Raw genomic sequence first — 19,628 nt, forward strand, 5'->3', positions numbered from 1 at the left:
ATCCACCTTTAAATGCCTGAGCTTATCTGGTGGTGAACCCAATTCTAAAATAACACCTTCTTTCTGGAACATCCACCAGGTCAAGTTTATGGGGTTAAAATACTGCTTTGCTTTTGTATCCTCTATTTCATATATCATTTCCTTTCACTTCTGTGCCAAAGCGAGACATTAGCACATTGCACCAGGTCCAAGAAGCATACCCAGCAAGTGATTTGCCACAGGAAAGTTTCTAACTGGGTTAAGGACCGTGTGTCAATTTGATGCTGGACATATAGCATTCTTGTATTGCCACAGCTCACCATTGTTTCAGCAGGTCTTTGACCTGGAATGTAAATTATTTCTCTGTCCTTGGAGGTCAGAAGCCCATCACTCAAAGAGGAAAAAACACTCACACGCACTTCCTGTGCTATGGTGGTCACTAGCAAGACATGCTTCACGACAAAAAGGCTTTGCCTGAAGCTGCCTTTGGTCAGAGCACGGTAACACCTGATGAGATTTTTCTCTTTGCAAGGGGAGAAGTAGGTAGAGAGCAGCTTTGGCCATACTTCCAAAGTGCTGAAAATGCAAAGGCAATTTGCCTCTTGGCTGCTGCTCTGACTCTTGTGCGCTGGCAAATTCTCTGAAATGCCAAGTTCCCAGTTTCCAATCCACACGACCAGGCCTGTGATTCCCCACTGCAGATTTGTGTTTCTACCCACTCTTTACCCACTCTCCCAGGAGAGATTCACCAGGGACAGAGCCAGAAAAACCCCAAAGTCTACAGGGCCTGATCCTGTCGTGTAAGTGATATCAGGATTAGGCCCTGGCAATATAATTGTTGCTAACATTTACCTCCCAAAATGCAATTCTTTAGTGCAGTTTCGGAGATGATGAAGTGATAGCTTGAAAAAAAATATAACTTACTCTCATTTTCTGCTTCGTTTTGAAACTGGTGGAGGAGGTGTTTGGCCTCCATTTCAATGTCACAGCCAGGGACATTCTTGTTCAGGTGTGCTATTACTTTCTGTAGTGTGTGGTACTTCGGCGGCTCTTTGAAATCTTCAGGGCTGAAGTGCAGCCAAGTTTTCAAGAAGAAGATGATTGGACTGAAAAGAAATACATTGACAAAATCCAGTCATAATCAGTCTTTGTAACAGTGATATTTGTCATTCAAACTTGTATAAAAAGATGAATCTATTCCTTCTGCTATGAGCAAGCAAGGCATTCTGATCTGGGCACCTTTTTCCGTAATCCTGGTCTAAACTCACTGACACACATTTTACCACTCTTAATTACTCATCAAACTAGTGAATGAACACTGAATTGTATTCTCAAGATGCAAAATATAGGACAATTATAACTATTTTTAGCTATATCACCATCCTCCAATTTGATCTAGTATTACAGCAAACAAAGTAAAAGAGAGACAGGAAAACACAAACATCCTGCCCCAAACACAACCTTTACACAACACACAAATTGCCTGGCTTTCTCGCTTTCTACTTTTCTTGCTTTCTTTTTTTCTTGCTACATTTGGGCCACTTTCTGCAGTGCTTCTCTCCTAGTGTCACACAAAGAAGAAATGCCTACTTGAGTGGGTAAACTTCAGCTAAGTCACTACCACAGCTTTTGAGGTCTGCCAGTCTCTCCCCTTGCTCTCCCACAGACAGGCAGGAATAATGCCCATTCTCCTGTACAGACATGATACATAGGACCGTAAGAATCACAATCTGGCTCAGAGCAGAGGCCCCGCTATCTCACAACACTGTCTCCACAAGTGGTAAGGAGCAGATGTTTTGGAGGACAAGTAGGAGAAAGTGAATAGAGAGATGCATCCTCCGTCTCGATGTTTGCTAAGTCACCACGCACGTGGACATCCCTAAGCCCTATGACTGACAGCCCCAGATTGACAACTTTCGAAAGGGTAGTTGCAATCTTTTCCTGAACCTGGTTATAGTACTGGCCTCCACAACATCCGGGGGTGATGTGTTTCACAAATTAGTGAGGTGTGAAAAAGTGCTTCCTTTTGGTTGTTTCAAACCTGCTGCCTCATCATTTAATGAGGTGGCCCTAAATTCTTGTATCAGGAGAGAGTAAATACAGGTTTCCTTCGATTTCTTCTCTACACGCATTCCTGGAGCACGGCACATCAGTCACATTTGCAGAATGCAAACCCACTTTACAATTCATAGATTCATAGATGTAGGGTGGGAAGGGACCTTGTAGATCTGCTAGTCCGACCCCTGCCCTGGCAGGAGAGAAAACTGGGCTCAAATGACTCCAGCCAGGTAAACGTCGAGCCTCCTCTTAAAGACCCCCAGGGTAGGAGCCAGCACCACTTCCCTTGGGAGTTGGTGCCAGATCCCAGCCGCTCTGACTGTGAAGCAGTGCCTTCGGATGTCTAGTCTAAACCTACTCTCTAGCAACTTACGGCCGTTATTCCTTGTTACTCAGGGAGACCCTCAGGGGAACAAGGTCTCTCCCAAACCCCGCTGGTCTCCTGTAGTAAGTTTACAGATGGCCACCAGGTCCCCCCTCAGCCTTCTCTTGCAAAGGTTGAACAGGTTCAGGTCCCATAGCCTCTCCTCATAGGGTCTGCCCTGCTGTCCCCGGATCATGCGGGTGGCCCTCCTCTGGACCCTCTCCATGCTGTCCACGTCCCACCTGAAATGCAGCGCCCAGAACTGGACACAGTACTCCAACTGCAGCCTGACCAGTGTCGCATAGAGGGGGAGGATCCAGCTGTTCCCCCATCCCCCACATCCGGGCCACTCTTCCCTTCCCCTCCCCCACATATCTGGATTGGGGTTGCCCTGACCCAAACTGCCCCTCCCCATGCATCCAGATCAGGACTGGGACCAAGACTGGCTGCGGCACCCCGCTGCAGTTTCCAGAGGCTCTGATAAAGCCTTAAGCAAAGTATATAGGGGATTAAAACACATCTGTTCCAGAGTGGGCAGTAGCCTCAGGAAGTCCTGGTTTGCAAGGCCATTATTTTAGCCACTAATTTATATTTCTTCCCAAGTAAACCCAAAGACAAGCAGGTTATTCAGCACTTTATTAACATCAGACTTAGAGATAAGATCGAGCTTCGACCATCTCAGGTCCACACTCAACAGCTGCTGCTTCCCAGAACATGCCATACTCGCACTTCACAGCCCCACAGCCCCACAGTTAAGAGGATTTCCCGATGGTAGGACTGGTAGGTCAGATATTTTATAACATGTAATGGTAAGTATTAATAATCATTTTGTAGTGGGGTTTGAAAACCTGTGGCTTTCTCTGTAACACCCCCCTGCCAGAATGTCTTAGGAATGAGCAATGCTAAACTTCGGAAAACTAAAAACCCTATTCATGAAACTTTGTAGAAAGGTTGTTTCTGGGAGGGAAGATGCTGTGTAAGGGCTTGGAAGTTAGACTCTCGTCTTGGATTTACTAGTCCTGGGGTACTGACGAGATGGCACATGACAGAAAAGGATGTGGAACTTGTTTTTTCCCAAAAGAAATGAAAGAATTGAAGCTACTTGAACCCTTGCTTAAATCCAATCATTGACAAGCAAGATCATGGGAGTTAAGACAATTTACTTAATGTGGGAAACTGTGTTAATTTACTTGCCGGAAGCTGTGCTAGCACTCTTATAGAGAAACTCAGAACCATACACTCACTGCCGAGAGCTGAAGGGAGTCAGCGGGATCAACAAGGGGGGGATCAAATATAATCCTTCAAGTCCTTTATACTGCCAGTGCATACCAAACCTCAGAGCATGCAGATGACAATGTATAGACGTGCTGAGGGAAGGTTCATTAGACTCCTGCCTCTTAAAAACTAAGTAATGGTCCGTATGGAACTAGAGGCAGAAGAAGACATCTTCTTTTTTCATTTAAGAAAGGTTCAGTTTCACCGTTTTCAGCATCCAAATGTAAACACAGTTTAAAAATCCACAAGGATGAATGATTAATCAAATGACCAATTAACCAATGCTTAAGAAATTCCAGCATGTAGGATTTGGGGGACAGGCACCTGCATGCACACAAACACATGCACGCAGACATACACACATACATGCATCACATGCAAGCACACAGAGATACAGTCATGCAGATACATGCATGCAGATACATGCACACTTGTGCATGCACAGACATGCAAGCACACACTTGTGCATGCCAAAGATGAGTGCACACACATGCATGTACACATGCACGTGTGCACACAGGCACATGCATGCACAAACACATGCTCACAGACATACACACATGCATCACATGCAAGCACAATCAGGGCTACATCCCCCCTAGAGTATGTTGGCATTTCCAGAATAGAAAATGAAATCCACAACAGACAATAACATGCATATTTGCATAACATGTGGTGAAAAGAAGCAAGGGCAACAAGCATGCTTTGTTTGTCCCCCAGAAATTACTGACCCCAAAATAAAGGACAGTTTCTGTTCAGTTTTCGGGCAGCATCCCAGTCTGTGTCAATTAATGTAGGCATGATACAGTGAATTCTTTGCTGATACCAATAAGGATGGCTCTGTGTGCATGTGTCTGTGTGTGTGTGTGTGTGTGTGTGTGTGTGTATATATATATATATATATATATATATATATAAAAGATGATTAGTTTTACCACATCCCTTGAATCCTGACTGAGGTTTTGCTGTACAGCACACTTACTTCCCGAGGACTGCCCTGGAGTCCGCTGAGAAATCTGGACTTTCATCTCCTCTGCAGCTCAAGGTCTCCAGCTTTCCATGCCTAAACATCAAAATGGATATTTTAGAGAGTTATTTAAAAAACAAGCTCAACATACTTGGAAGGGCAGCACCACTAGACTCTTCAGCACCACTAGACTGCACAGCCCATCAGGGTAACAGGACCAGCAGGTGTGATCAGAGATCATGACAGACAAGAACGTAACTACACCTTAGTAAAATGTCCTTGTCATATCCATTTACGTTCTTATCACTATTCTGATTAGTCTGCAAAAGGACAAAAGAGCAGCAGGAAAACCACTCCCCAAGTCAGAGAGGAAACCAAATCTGGCCAGTTTGGGGGGACAAGGATCACGTTGTGACCCTGAGCAGAGTAAAAGATGTGAGAGGTTTCTTCAGAAATCCCTGCCTTTCCCATAATTACTGGACTATCATGGCTACATCACGCTTTCACTGAGACTCAAATAAGATGTTTTTTTTTTTCTAATAGTGAGGCTGGACAGCAAAGCGGGGATCTGGTTAAATGGAAGAGCTAGATTAGCAGACCTCATCGTTGGAAAGGTGGGAGGGCTCGGAAGAAAGGAGAAGACTGCATATAGATTGGTGATAACTAGACCTGCTCCCACCACAGGGCTGCTGGCTTAGTCCAGCACCAAAGAGAGTGTGTTGCACATCGGGTGCATCTACACGTGACATTAAGGCGAGCCATAAACTCTGGTGTACTTGGCGCCAGAGTCAACTGCTCCCAGGCACAGCATCTGCACGTGCACCCAGGACCACAGCACTTTGTGCCAGGGCAGAAGAGTCCCAGGCTGAAAGGAAGCATCAGTCCCAGTTCGGGGGCAGCACTGGGCAATGGAGGGACTGGCCGGGCACGGAGGTGCTACAGAGTGGAGCGAGGAGGCAGGCAGCCCCTGTAGTTAGCACCCTTGTGCCCCAAGGAGTCCCTTTCTACAGGACTTTGGTTTAACATAATTTCTTCTCTGGCTGTCAGCCCACCCTCATCCTGCTGAGGACCAGACTGAGACTGCCCTTTGGGGAAGGGCTGCTGTGATAAGATTTCCCCTCCGCCCCTCATGTTCTCCATACGCGGAGAGGGGCTGTCGCATTTTCTGAAGTCGTGAGAGTATTGAGACTGCTCTCGCTGTTCACTCTCAGATGGATATCACCTTTCAGTGGCATATCACCACAAAGAGGACAGGAAGGAGGTCAAGTCTTAGCCCTGTCCCCCTCCCTCTTCTGCTTCCTTCTACACCAGGGCATTTCCAGCAACTAAATGGTACAATTTGGCCCACCCTTTCGTGTTACATTACATTAGAAGAATTAGTTGCAAAATAAAGATGTTAATTATTTGCTGCTAGGAAAAATAGAAGTCTTCTTTACTGACTGTTGTAGGGAAAAACTTGGCCATTGCAAATCTATACATATTAAAGGCTGCCCACATTTTCCTGTGAAATATGCTTGTGGGAGAATTTAATGCTGAGACATGGTGCCTAATGGTATGCTTTATACCTGTTCTGGAGACCACTGCTAGGGGCAGGCAGGAGGCAGGGCAGGGTGGCACTGAGACAATAACTTCTTCAGAGAGCTACAGACTTTTGTTGGCCTTCCTCAGACACTATGAACGGACTTGCAGAGAGCAGGGGGACGAGACAGAAAGGTCCTGATCCAGCACAGGCCGATTCATGCAGCGAAGAGTTACGCAGAGGGACAGTGACAGCCTGGATTTGTTAACTCTGGATTTTCCCAGCAGTGTGTTGAGCTGTTTGGAGGACTGCTTGCCTCCAGCTGTCCTCTCTTTCCACTAAGGAACCAAGCAGTCCAATTTACTTATTGGTCTCCTTGTTTGAGGAAGTACTCAGCTCTGAGGAGGCATTTTCAACCCTGTTTCAACTGAAACACTGACTTTTTCAAGCTCGTTAGAAATACATGCATAGCATTAACTTCTTAAGTATGCCATCTTCAAAACTATTTGAGATCATTTCTTGCAACGTCACACCTCTAAAGGCCATCACAGCTTCCTCCACAGCTCTTGGCTCTTACCTGCTGAGGAGCATTTCTAGGACCTCACCAGGAGAGGCAAAGGTCCTGTATGTTGCGAAAAATGTATGTATGTTCCCAAAACCCTCCAGAAGAGCATCTACATTTTTCTGCATGACCTGTGAAACAAAAGATGAAAATCATGACATCAGTCATGAAACAAGCAGTCTCCCCGCTCTGAAACTCCAGTTCAATTTTGCCTTTTGAGAACACAGAAGATCCTATAGCACAAATTACTGAAATGTCATTATTTGATTGCCTGTCTAAAGACGGCTCCAATGATGAACTCATTAGAACAGCTGATCTTTCTTCACAGTATTACCTTGACATCCTCCCTCCACCGTGTCAGTAGCTAACTGCAGCCCAGAGACAAGCAGGTCTTTCCTCTCCCAACCACAGCAGCGCTGGGACACGCTAGCGGGGAGAAACATGTCCGGGACAGAGGAAACAGCACGAGTCCGCAGTGGCCCTCCTCTGAACCAGTGCCAAACCCCACGTCCACCCAGTGCTGGAGGGGGGAGGTCTGTTACCAGAAGCACATGTCGGTAGAGGAGACAGAAATGAAGTCTTGACCATGTGGAATCAGACACGTTTTGTGAAGGAAGAGTGTTAATCCCACGAGTCCAGGCATATCCCAGAGGTAGCAATGTATTTTGTCTCCCTTTGTCCCTCTTCAAGTTTTACATCTGGATGCAATATTTCTTGTCACTTTTAGACTTGCCCTTGCACTGGCTGGAGCCTGATCCAAGCCCAGGCAAGTTAAACGGAACAAGCCATCATTGTTATTCGAGAGGCAAATATATGTTATTAGTGGGAAATGGTCCCTGGGAGTGATTCAGGTACTTGTGTGGAAAGACAGCGGGGATGGAAAGTTCTGGACAGATAAAAGATGCAAATAGGTATGTTGACAAGGACAACTGGATGTTTCCCATGTTGTCTTTTTCAATAGTCCAGTTATAAACAGGAATATACATAGTTTCATAGTTGGTCGGGTGGGAAGGGACCTGTGCAGATCATCAAGTCCGAACCCCTGCCATGACTACTGGGGTCAAACAACCCTGGCAAGGTGTTCATCCAGCCTCCTCTTAAAGACCCCCAGGGTAGGAGCCAGCACCACTTGTCTAGGAAGTTGGCTCCAGATCCTAGCCGCCCTGACAGTGAAGTAGCTAGCGCCTCCTGATGTCTAGTCTGAATCTCCCCTCTGCCAGCTTGTGACTGTTATTTCTAGTCACTCCTGGGAGTGCTCGGGGGAACGGGGACTCCCCCAATGCCTGCTGGTCCCCTCTGTCCAGTTTGCAAATGGCCACTAGCTCCCCGCACAGCCTTCCCTTGTGGAGGCTGAACAGGTTCAGGTCCCTTAGCCTCTCCTCGCAGGGCCTGCACTGCTGCCCCCCGATCAAGCGCGTGGCCCTCCTCTGGACCCTCTCCATGCCGGCCACATCCCTCCTGAAGTGCGGTGCCCAGAACTGGATGCAGTACTCCAACTGCAGCCTGACCAGTGCCGCATAGAGGGGGAGGATCACTTCCTTGGACCTGCTCGAGATGCATCTGTGGATGCATGACAAGGTGTGGTTGCACTGACGAGAAGGGAGTTCCCCCAACCTGTAGGTATGCTGCTGGGTCTTCCTCCCCAGGTGCAGCACCTTGCACTTGTCAGTGTTGAAACCCAACCTGTTCTCATCCGCCCACCCCTGTAACCTGTCCAGGTCCGATCACACCCTAGTCCTCCTTCTAGCGTGCCCACTTCTCCCCACATCATAGTGTTGTCTGTGAATTTGAACAGGGTGCTTTTTACTCCCTCGTCCAAGTTGCTGATGAAGATGTTGAACAGTGCAGGCCCGAGGACCGAGCCCTGGGGGACCCCACTGCCCACGTGCCTCCAGGTCGAAACGACCCGTCCACCACCACTCTCTGAGTGCGGCCCTCCAGCCAGTAGTGACCAATCTGACTGTGTAGGTGTCGATGCCACAGTCCCCTAGTTTTTTAATGAGACTGGGGTGAGAGACAGTGTCAAAGGCCTTCCTGAAGTCCAGAAAGACTACGGCCACTGCTACACTTGTGTCTAATGATTTTGTGACCTGGTCACAGAAGGCTACCAGGTTGGTCTGACAGGACTTGCCTCTAATGAACCTGCGTTGGTTGCCCCTAAGCATAATCTCCCCTGCCGGCCCCTCGCGGACATGCGCCAGGAGAGTTATCTCAAAAAGCTTACCCAGGACCGAGGTAAGAGCTTACCTCAGTCCCTTTCTCTACACGTTGTCATCCCAGTGACCTCCCGCCAGCGTTAACAGACTTTTATGAACAAAAACACTTGTTTCCCTGGAGATACCTAGATAGTTCACATGAGTCAATGCAAATCTATAGCCCTCCAGATAATGCCTGCTCACAGTCCCCAACAGGCCTCCTTGTTTGTAACGTCTGGACATCCACAATTCCTGGTACGTGTGTATCTCGGGCCCCCTCGACACATGCAGGTAAAGGTGTGATTAGCACTGTCGTGTGTGCAAATGCCTGTACGTGATTCACAAGACCCAAGTGCAGCACAGCCCAACTGGGAAGAGCCCGGCCCAGGGGTGAGTGGGGCCGCAATCTGCCCTGCTCCATGGGTGGGGAGACAGGGAGTGGGGCTGGGGCTGGGGCAGGCGCTGCACAGCTGGGGGTGCAAGTCGGGGGGTGCCGCTCCTGCTGCTATGGGCTGTGGACGGGGGCCATGCTGGGCTGTTCCTGGCGGGGCGTTGAGTCACGCTGTGCTCGGGGAGGGTGGCAGTGGTGCTGGGTGGGGGGTCGGGGGGCTATGGTGAATTTTGGAGTGGCTGCTTTCTCCCATCCCCAGAGCCCTACTGGGGCCTCCATCTGCCCTCCACCCACGGCCCTGTCCCCTTCCTCCACAGACTTACCTGCAGCTGCAGCTGCTGCCTCCATAGAGCCTGCAAGGTCCTCCAGTCTCCGCTGTCAAATAGCTGCTCCTCCCCTTCCTGGCTGCCTCCTCGGGGCCTCGGCTCTCGGGTGCGGAGGCGCTGGAGGAAAGAAGGCAGAGGGATGCAGCTGCACCCATAGCCCTCCTCCTGCTCTGCCCTGTTGAGGAGTTCAAAACCTGATTAATTGGAAGTTATTACTTCCAGTAGTGTAAGGAGCCAAGATGATTAGATGTTAAGATTCATAGACTGTCGAGTTGGAAGGGGCCACGAAGGATCATCGTGTCCGACCTCCTGCCCCGGCAGGAAAGAGGGCCGAGGTCAGAGGACCCCAGCCAGGTGCCTATCTAGCCTCCTCTTGAAGACCTCCAAGTTGGGTGAAAGCACCACCTCTCTTGGAAGCCAGTTCCAGATTCTGGCCACCCTTACTGTAAAAAATGCCTTCCTAATGTCAAACCTGAATCTACTCTCCGCTAGTTTGCACCCATTATTCTGAGTTACTCTCTGGGGTGCTCTGGTAAACAGCGCATCACCAATTCCCTGCCATCCTCTCTGATGAAGTTATAGGCGGCTTCAAGGCTGCCCCTCAGCTGTCTCTTGTAAAGACCGAAGAAATCCAGATCTCTCAACATCCCCTCACAGGGTCTTTCACAGAGACCACTAATTATGCGAGTGGCCCTCCTCTGGACCCTCTCCAAGTTCTCCGTGTCCCTGCTGAAGTACGGCACCCAAAACTGGACACGGTACTCCAGCTGCAGCCTGACCAGTGCTGCATCGAGCGGGAGCATCACCTCCCTCCATCTGTTGCTCGTGCATCTGCTAATACACGACAAGGTGCGATTGGCTTTGTTGATGGCCTCGTTACACTGCTGGCTCGTGTTCATCTTGGAGTCAACTGTGACTCCAAGATCCCTCTCAGCCTCTGAGCCACTGAGGAGGTCATGCCCCAACCTGGCGGTGTGCTGGGGATTCCTCCTGCCTCGGTGCAGTACCCTGCATTTATCTTTGTTGAACTCAATCCTATTTTGTTCCGCCCATTGATCCAACCTGTCCAGGTCAGCCTGTATCTGCTACCTGCCCTCCAGTGTATTAATTTTTCCCCATAACTTAGTATCATCTGCGAACTTGCAGAGGGTGCTTTCCATACCCTCGTCCAAATCGCTGATGAAAATATTACATGACACCAGTTGAAGGACCAAACCCCACAAGACCCCACTGCCCACCTCCATCCGGACCAAGAACGAGCCGGCTACCACCACTCTCTGGGTCCTAAGCATATCTATACCTTTCAAAAGAAAACAAAAATAAATCAGAGGGACAAAAACAGAAAAATAAATCAACATGCATTGTACCATTTCTTTGCACACATAAATCGTGCCCCGATGAGTGTGCACATGCAGTTTGTGGTACTTCAAACCCGTTTCAGGCCCCATAGACCACATGTGGCACACATGCACTCCTTTGCCATGCTGCAGATTTATAGTGTGGTGCCCAAATTTGACACTGGGAGCTCCTGGTGTCAAAAAACAAAAGAAATCAAAGGTGGCACAGTGCACATGGCACCTACGTGTGCTGCCAGAAACAGAGCCTGGCTGGACAGAGCTATGCTCTGGTGCCTGGGCAGGCTCCAAGCAGCAGGATTGCTGCCACTGCTGCCCTGGGAGGCCCCAAGTCAAGTTGCTGGGGCCAGCACAGCTGCTGGCTCCAGCCTCCCACCCCCACCCAAGGCAGCTTGCCCTGCACCAATCCCATGTGCAAGGGCTTGCACCGCAGCATAAAGGAAATTTATGTCACCTCTATTTTTGCTGTGGCAACCGCATGCCCCTGCATGTGGAGACACACTCATAATGACTGTGCCCTGCTTTTATATCCATGCATCGTCATTCATCCTGAAAGATTGCAGTGCTTCCCAAAATACAGACTGGACATACCACTGACCTTCGGCCACCCCCGGCAGATACACAGACACGTAGCACACCTGATAGCTAGGGCCTGGGGGAGAAGAATGAAGGGGGAACGATTGAAAGACGTTATTCAGGGGACAGGTCTGAAATGACGGGACGGTCTCTCCAGGAGTGAAGGACTAGTGCTGAATTATGTGCACAACAAGGGACAGGGGAACCACAAGCATTGCAGCCAAGGTGGCAGAAGATCCATGTCAATGGGAGAGGGAGAAGTTAAAAAGAAAATGCGAGGATTATTAACTTAACTTCATTTCATCTACTTTACTCTGTGTCCTCTGAGCTGAGATATGTTGAATTAAGTTTCAGGAAGACTAAACAGTGGTGAAGATTTCCGTGTTTTGCATTTACATTGTAGGCAGGACAAAACACTTCTTGCATTGCAGGGAAATGAAGTTCTAGTAACCGCTGTCCTGATCATCTTTTCTCATGTGAGCAATGGTCTGAATTACCATAAGGGGGTAACATGGACGGGAGGGAAACAGCCTGTGCCACAGCAACCTGGAGGGGAGGAGTCCATGAAAAAGCCGCTCATCCAAACTGCTGGAAGATGTGAGATTCCCCCAGGATTTATGAAGTAGAGCTTTGCGCCTAGGCAACACTGAGAGGATGACGAATTAGAAATGCCTGCCTAGGACACAGTATGTTTCTGTCTTCGATTGAAAATCTCCTGCAGCATCTCATGAATGAATACTGTTTTCCTCTTAATGGCATATAGTCTAATTTTGATAACTGATAGATGAAATGTATCATTCTTAAGACAAAAACCCTTAAAATGAAAGCTGAAGAAATGGATACAGAAGGTGAGCACAATACTGCTGAAAGCATGCATTACTAAAAGCAAAATGCAAAAACTTTTCTATTATTTCAGTGAGTCACTATGAGCTCCTATACGCAGGCAGGGAGCCTGCTCTGACACGCTGGGAATGCAGCACGTTGGAGCAAACTATATGAACCAAGTCTGCCAGAGCCTGGACATCATCGCGCTCCAGCAGGCAGTAGAAAGACGGACACCCAGAGTTAGTCCAATGGTATTAATACCACAGGATTCATAAAGAAGAATATTTCAACTTAGTGCCGTGTTCGTGTGTTTTAGAAAGAGGAATTGTGTAAAAAAAAATGGGGAAGATCCTAAAGTTAAAATTAAATAAATGTATATCCTTACTTTAATTTCAAAAGCATGCCATAATGGAGACACGGACCATGAGCACACTGCCACAGAGCCATACCTCTTAACAAAAAAAGGAAGCAGGAAGGCATGAAAGAAAAGTGTTATGATATTAAATAGCAAGTTTTAGGAGACTGTTTGCATCAACTCGTTTAGAAAATGGAAATTGAAATCCAAAAGAAGCCCACAGAGCCTGAAGTGCAGCGTGAGAAGGGGAGACCAGGATGTTACGTGGGGAGCAAACTGTTCGTCGATTCATGCACTGTCAGGCCTGGAAGGACCTTGTCGATCCTCGGGTCCACCCCTGCACCAGGCAGGACAAGACACAGGGGGTCAAGTGACCGCGGCGCGGTGACATTCCCGTCTCCTCCTGAAGATTTCCAAGGGAGGTGACTGCACCCCTCAGGGTCACAGTCAGGGCGGCCAGGATCTGGAACCAGCTGCCAAGGGAAGTGGTGCTGGCTCCTACCTTGGGGGTCTTTCCAAGGAGCCTGGATAACTACCCAGCTGGGTCACATGAGCTTCAACGTACCAGGGCTCATATGAGCCCAGTATTCATTCCTGCCCAGGGCAGGGGGTCCGACTCGATGATCTGCTCAGGTTGCTTCTCACCCTACATCTATGAAGCTATGAACCACCACTGCGGGGAGTTTATTCCAGGCTGGACACCCAATTAAACACATAGAAATACATTTTTAAAATAGATTAAAGCAGGAAACTTGGAAAAGAAACAGTGCATCGATGGGACTACTAAGGCATTAAAGGAGATGAAGACCCCAAAGAAGACCCTTCAAGGCTATCATCCAACACAAAACACTTTAATAATCAGGTTTTGCTTATGTAAATCCCCCAGAGTCAATGGACGGCAACCAATGAAACTGGAAGCAGAATTTAGGGGTCAGTTCAATTACCAAAAAAGCCAACAGAAAAACTGTTCTTGTTGGGTTGAGCCCTCAGCCCTTTTCCTCAGTGTTCAACCAGGGCAAAGTTAGCCTGAATAGCATCTTCTCCTTCCCTAGAATAAAGAGGGGAAATGAAAATGAAGTAAGGCTTCATTGTCGTCTGCGGGCCTCGGGGGATCTTTTCTGGCCCTGCTCCAGAGCTCACTCCACCGCTATGCACAGACACCTGGCTGGGCCATCTTCTTTCCAGTGCAGCTCCCTGCCCTTCCCCTCGCCATGAAAACAGAGTCGTTACACGGAGATGGCATTATCACATTTAACATCACATGCTGCTGTCGACAGCGACAGGAGTGTTTGATCACACGCACTACTCATTTCCTTACCACGCATTGTGAAGATCTGCTGAGCACTGCATTCTTCAAGTAACACCTGAATCTCTCAAATTCGGCGAGGCAAAAAGAGCGTATAACAGTGAGAATTGACATCTCTATTTGATTTACCTTCCTGTGTCTCCAAAGGATCCCATGGTTGTATCCTGGGATAAGAAGCTATGCAGTTTTCTGTAGCTGTATGAAAGAAAGAAGGAAGAGCAAGTTGAAACCACAACCAGTAATTCCCAGTTACTTGATGTCTGGAGTGAGGGGCAGCATCATGGCCCGGGGGGCAGGGTACTGCAGTTTGGGGGTGAGGGGCACTGGCAGGGCTGGGGTCAGTGGGTTGGGAGTGAGGGGCAGCAGCAGGGCTGGCGGGGGCTGTGGCTTGGCACTGAGGGGCAACAGCATGGGCAGTGACAGGGCACTGGCATGTCCCTGCCCTCACCCTGTCATATCCCCCCCATTCCCCCTCCGCCATGTGACAGGTCTCCTGTATTTTGGACCTGGAAATATGGAAACCCTAAAGCAACCATCCACATCCTCACTGCCCCCTCTGCTGCACCCCTCACCATGCCTGCCCCGCCAAACATCATCGCTCCAAGCACTCCCCCCGCCTCCCCCCATGGCAGGCAAGCACACCTAGTCTTCAGTGCTTGGATTGCTACTGGAGCGGACTGAAGTCATGTTTAGGAAAGAAACGAAAGCATAAAAGTGACAATACCCCCAGCCACAAGTCACCCACCCTAGGACTCCCCAAGTGTGGGTGCAAACACCCCCCTCATTTGCCCACACTTACCCTTGCGGTCAGGGTGATCACAAGGACACGGGTGTGACCTGACAACAACCAGTGTCGGGTCGGGAGCAGTTGACCTGCTGTGTGCGTCTCCAAGAGCCGCACGGCGACGAGCCGGTTCTAGAAGGGGCCATTGTGATGCGTGTCACGTTCTCCGGGTCTGCCCACCTGCACGTCTCGGCCGTGTCTGGCCGCACCGCTGCATCAGCCACCGGGTGTGAGACAGGGCTTGGCTTGCACATGACCTGATGGTACTCACAAGGAGGGACTCCAACCAGGCCTGGACCCTGCAAGGGTTTCCCTCCAGGGCACTGTGACAGCGGATGAGGAAAGGGACTCCAACAACAGCTCCTAACGAACACCATTTATTGTGTGTGCACAAGAACATACGGCCCAGGTCTATCTCACACGTGTTCCCTGCGGTGACGTAACCTCTATTTCTGTAGGCCGGGGGGCTCCCGCTGGCTCCCAGCTCTGAGCTGGGGGAAATACACTGTATTACTTGCTGCCTACTGTCGGCCCTTTGACAGTGTGGATCCTCCCAGTCTCTCAGCATTGCACCGCTTTCATGGGTAACTTCCCTCAGTTTCCCTTCAAGCCCTTTCCCTTTCTGGAGGGCAAAATGTTTAACCAGATCCGTGCCCTGGATCTCCCTCTTCTGCCTTTGGACAAACAGCCCTTTCACCAGAGCTGCGGCTGAAGAGGCTCTTTCATGGATATCATGTGCTTACTGCGCCTTGAGGTAATGCTCCTTCTCTGCCATCCTCATTTTACCTTTCCTGCCTGCTTCCTTAACGATAATGGCGCTATCTCTTTCGCTTGAGATGAACGGACTGCAAGATGGACATATCTTGGTTGAACGACTGTGTTGTGAGATTAGTCCTCGAGAGCTCGATGTCTTCAAATCCCTGAGAGGTGGCCATGGAGAGGATGGAGACGTGTCCTGTTTTCTTCAGCCACAGCAACAGACTCAGAGTAAATCAAGAATTGCAGCAGGGGATATTTTGGTTCGATATAAGACCTTTCGCTCTATATGAGGGTGATTTTTTTTAGGTTTTTTGGAACACGGAAATGGGCTACCCAGAGAGTTGTGCAATCTCCATGCTTGCCAATGCATAAGAGCAGAGTTGATGCTTGGCTGGACTGCTTTGTAGGGCATGCTCCTGCCTTGAGCAGGGGGTGACTAGACGGCCCCGACGTCTCTTCCAGTCCCATAGTTGGTGATTCGATGCTCTCTTGGTGTGCTACTCCAGGGACAGAAGCAGCGGCATAAGAAGATTAGATAAATCCCTTTTGTCACTAAGAGTGAAACACAAGATACATTTGTTATAGTGGCTCCGTGGCCTTGTTTGGGAAAGGGAGGTGAAGTAGAAGACTAAAAAGTCATTTTGTGAGCTTGGGGAGATCAGTTCATGCAAACATTAAAAAAAATAACTATAAAGCAGTGCCCACGTGCTAACCACCTTGGATGTTGGTAGCGTGCTCTCATGACAAAATGTGAAGTCTCCTAGGTCTGAAGGCTGACAAAATGGTATACTTTAAGCACGGATTCACAGATTCACAGATGCTAGGGTGGGAAGGGACCTCAACAGATCATCGAGTCCGACCCCCTGCTTGGGCAGGAAGGAGCGCTGGGCCAGATGCCCCCAGCCAGGTGCCTATCCAGCCCTCTCTTAAAGACCCCCGAGGTGGGAGAGAGCACCGCCTCCCTTGGGAGCCCACTCCAAATTTTGGCCACCCTTACTCTGAAGGAGTTTTCCCTGATACCTAGCCTAAATCTGCTCTCTGTCAGTTTGTGACCATTGTTCCTTGTGTGACTCTACTTACCACAGGGGCAATGTGTAGGGATGCACGCATGTACACATGCCCCCCCTGAGCATGGCACTGCACCCCCTACAAAAACGCACCGCCGACATTGCTGGCAAGGTCTCTGGGTGGTTGCTGCCCCCTGGTCAGTGCTCGCCACCACCCCCCACCCTCCGACTGCTGACAACACCAGTGCCACCTGCGGGACCTCCCGCTTCGCACCGCCACTCTCCCGCCGCCACCGTCGTGCTCCCGTCACCGCCGTGGGCACGTGTCCTTCATGACGCACCATCTCTCTGCACATGGGCACGCAGACACACACATATTCTCCCTGCCATGAATACAGACACATACACATGCACGCCCGCACGCAGAGACAGGTGTGCTCTCTACTCACTCTGCATGAGGACACATTAACACGCTCTCCATGCCATGAACACAGATGCATACACTCACGCACACATGCAGACAGGAGCGCACTGTAGGCACTCACTCTCTGCACATGGACACAGACACAAATATACTCTTCTGCCATGAACACAGACACATGTGCAGACAGGCACACACACATGCAGAGGAGCGCATGCACACACACATGCATGTATGCATGGACATGCACGCATGCACAAACAGCATACATGCACATGCAGGCAGGCACATGCAGACATGCACATGCACACAGGCACATGCATGTATGAATGCACACAGACATGCTCACACAAATGCACATGCATGCACATGCACACACATCAACACACATGCACATATGCACAGACATGCACGCACATGCACGCAGACACACGCACATGCATGCACGCACAGACACATGTACACTGACATGCACATACAGAATGGAGAGACGCACACCCTCGTGCCCGCGTGCGGGAATATGCATGCACACACGCGCACACACGCAGGCCGGGGTCCTTGTCCGGCGCGGGCGGCCCCCGCCACCCCCCGGGGCAGCCTGGGCAGCGCGGCCGGCGGAGGCCCGGAGCCCCCGGGGTGCCGGGAAGAGCCCGGCAGGTCGCGGGCGGCGCAGGGCCGGGGGCGGCGGGGCGGCTGCGGCCGGGCTCCCCCTCTGCTCCGGCCGCCTCCTGCCCGGCCCCGGCCCCGGCCCCGGCGCTGCCCCGCTCCGAGCCCCGCAGCCGGCGGGCAGCAGAGGGGAGGGAGCCCGGCCCCGCGGGGGGAGCGCACGGGCCGGGCCGGGCCGGGCCGGGCCAAGCGGGGCTGCGACCGCCGCCTCCCGCAGTGCCCGGCCCGGCCCGGCCCGGCCGGCTGCAAACGCCCTTCCCCGCAGTGCCGGGGGTGGGGGGTGCGGGCTCGGGCCGGGCTCCGGGTGTGGGCGCGCGCCGCCCCGTGTGCACCCCAACTCTTCTTGGGGTGGGGATCCCAGCCCCCAACGCTGCACATTAGTAGTGCAGGGCATCTGCGCGTGCGGGGTGTCCTGCCACAGACTTTGCGGGGGGAGGGGCTCCCCTATGCCGCTCCCAGGCCCCTTGTTCGGTTTGTCCAGGGCTGTTTGATGCTGATGAGAGAGAAGGCAGTGTAAATGCTCCACCGCTTTAGTTAAGGCTCCTTCATTTTTGTCTCATGGGCAGTGCATGCAATTTAAAGAAGGGTTTTATGTTCAAAGCGAGTGGGGTGGGGAGTGCTGGCTGCGGGAGCAGGTGCGAGGTTGCAGCCCCCGGACCGGGCACGCCGGTGGGAGCCGGGGGGCGTTGCAAACTTGCCCCCGCCCCTGGCTGCACCCCCAGCTCCCCATTGCTGCAAACGCCTCCTTGCCCTGTCCTGCGGCTCCAGGACATGGGGACAGACAGGCACAGACCCCATGTTGTTATATTGGAGTAGACATAGGTGCCTCTGTATACAAGGTACCGAGATCTGTATCTATATCTCTCCCCCTCCACCCATGTCCCATCCGGGTCCCAGTCCCAGTGCCCCCGGGCTGGGCCGGGCAGGACGAGGTGGGCGCGGGCAGGCGGCCGTGGCGGAGCTGCGCTGCCCGCACCAGGCAGGTCCCCGCGTGTCCTGCGCATCCCCGGGGCTGGGCCGGGGCAGTGCGGGCAGCACCTCTGGTCCCTCTACACCCTCGCCTTGTAGCATCCCACCGAGACATGCTTGGCTTCTCTCTCTGGTCTGGTGCGTTCAGGGCTTTGCTTTTCTTTCTACCTCCTGTTTTACTGTGTTGGTGTCAACTGAAATAGCAGGTCAGGTCCTGCCCGTGGGCACGATCCGTTCTGCCCCGCGGTGGATTTTGTTGGCGGGGGTGGTTAGGAGCAGCTCAGGTTTAAATCTCAGGGGGTTTTGGTGGGTTTTTGGGAGCTGCTGGGAGGACCAGGACTGACTAGTACCACTGAGATGAGTTTTCTTTGACCCAGAGCTGTCATATTGAATGAAAGAGTTTGAATGTTTGTAATAGTTGCCCATTAGCCAGTTTAGGAAGAAGACAAGATTTATCTTATCTAGGCCATTGTTTTGGTCCGTGTGGAAGGTCCTAGCTTTGCTCAAAGTCTTAACTCTTGAATTTTATCTTTAGAGGCCTTTATAACAAAGTTAACATAAAAACGACCCTTAAGCAAACATCCCACATTCCGAGAGATCAAACCCTAGGAGACTTTTAAAAGATTGGAAATAAAAGTCAACTCAATGACATGGAAATTCCCCAAAGTAATTAAAATGGTCAAGAAAAGAAACTGATTACCAAGCAAAAGAATCTGTTAAGTAAGATCCAAGCCCAAATTTGGGAGTAATGACAGGTTTGGGTAGGAGGAGCCCAGGACGGCAACTCGCTCAATAAAAATTGTAACCTACTGTCCCAATTTGGAGGTAACCTCACTTGCAGAACATCGAAGGAAGAATCGCAAGTGTGGGCTGGATCAGACTGATCACCTTGTCGTGGAAACACACACAGAGTACTTTTGGGTCAGGTCAGCAGAAGCTTTTATTCAAAAGAAACTACAGCTGTAGGGG

The 19,628-nt window shown here is 50.6% G+C and overlaps 2 protein-coding genes across 5 annotated transcripts; both read right to left on the reverse strand.

The window, feature by feature from the left end:
* Positions 1–399: 399 nt before the first annotated feature.
* On the reverse strand, positions 400–14,072 carry LOC132249446 (ral guanine nucleotide dissociation stimulator-like 1). Its single transcript, XM_059724590.1, has 6 exons — positions 14,066–14,072; positions 11,590–11,643; positions 10,875–10,936; positions 6,740–6,855; positions 4,659–4,739; positions 400–1,085 (listed from the first exon to the last, which is right to left on the reverse strand). The coding sequence occupies exons 1-6, from the start codon at positions 14,070–14,072 to the stop codon at positions 821–823; spliced, it is 585 nt and encodes a 194-aa protein (XP_059580573.1). The 3' UTR covers positions 400–820.
* Positions 9,644–18,223, reverse strand: LOC132248490 (uncharacterized). Of its 4 annotated transcripts, none has more exons than XM_059721491.1 (3): positions 14,853–18,223; positions 14,183–14,248; positions 9,644–9,811 (listed from the first exon to the last, which is right to left on the reverse strand). In XM_059721491.1, exon 1 carries the CDS (start codon positions 18,082–18,084, stop codon positions 16,669–16,671), a length of 1,416 nt encoding a protein of 471 aa, XP_059577474.1. In that variant the 5' UTR covers positions 18,085–18,223; the 3' UTR covers positions 9,644–9,811; positions 14,183–14,248; positions 14,853–16,668. The 4 variants fall into 4 exon arrangements, with proteins under 4 accessions (XP_059577474.1, XP_059577481.1, XP_059577476.1 ...); XM_059721498.1 differs by lacking the exon at positions 9,644–9,811 and having other exon boundaries at positions 13,583–14,248; positions 14,853–16,148; positions 16,313–18,223; XM_059721493.1 differs by lacking the exon at positions 9,644–9,811 and adding an exon at positions 13,583–13,795.
* Positions 18,224–19,628: the final 1,405 nt, after the last annotated feature.

Source organism: Alligator mississippiensis, chromosome 1 (genome assembly GCF_030867095.1).
Source record: "Alligator mississippiensis isolate rAllMis1 chromosome 1, rAllMis1, whole genome shotgun sequence".
NCBI classification, from domain to species: Eukaryota; Metazoa; Chordata; order Crocodylia; family Alligatoridae; genus Alligator; species Alligator mississippiensis.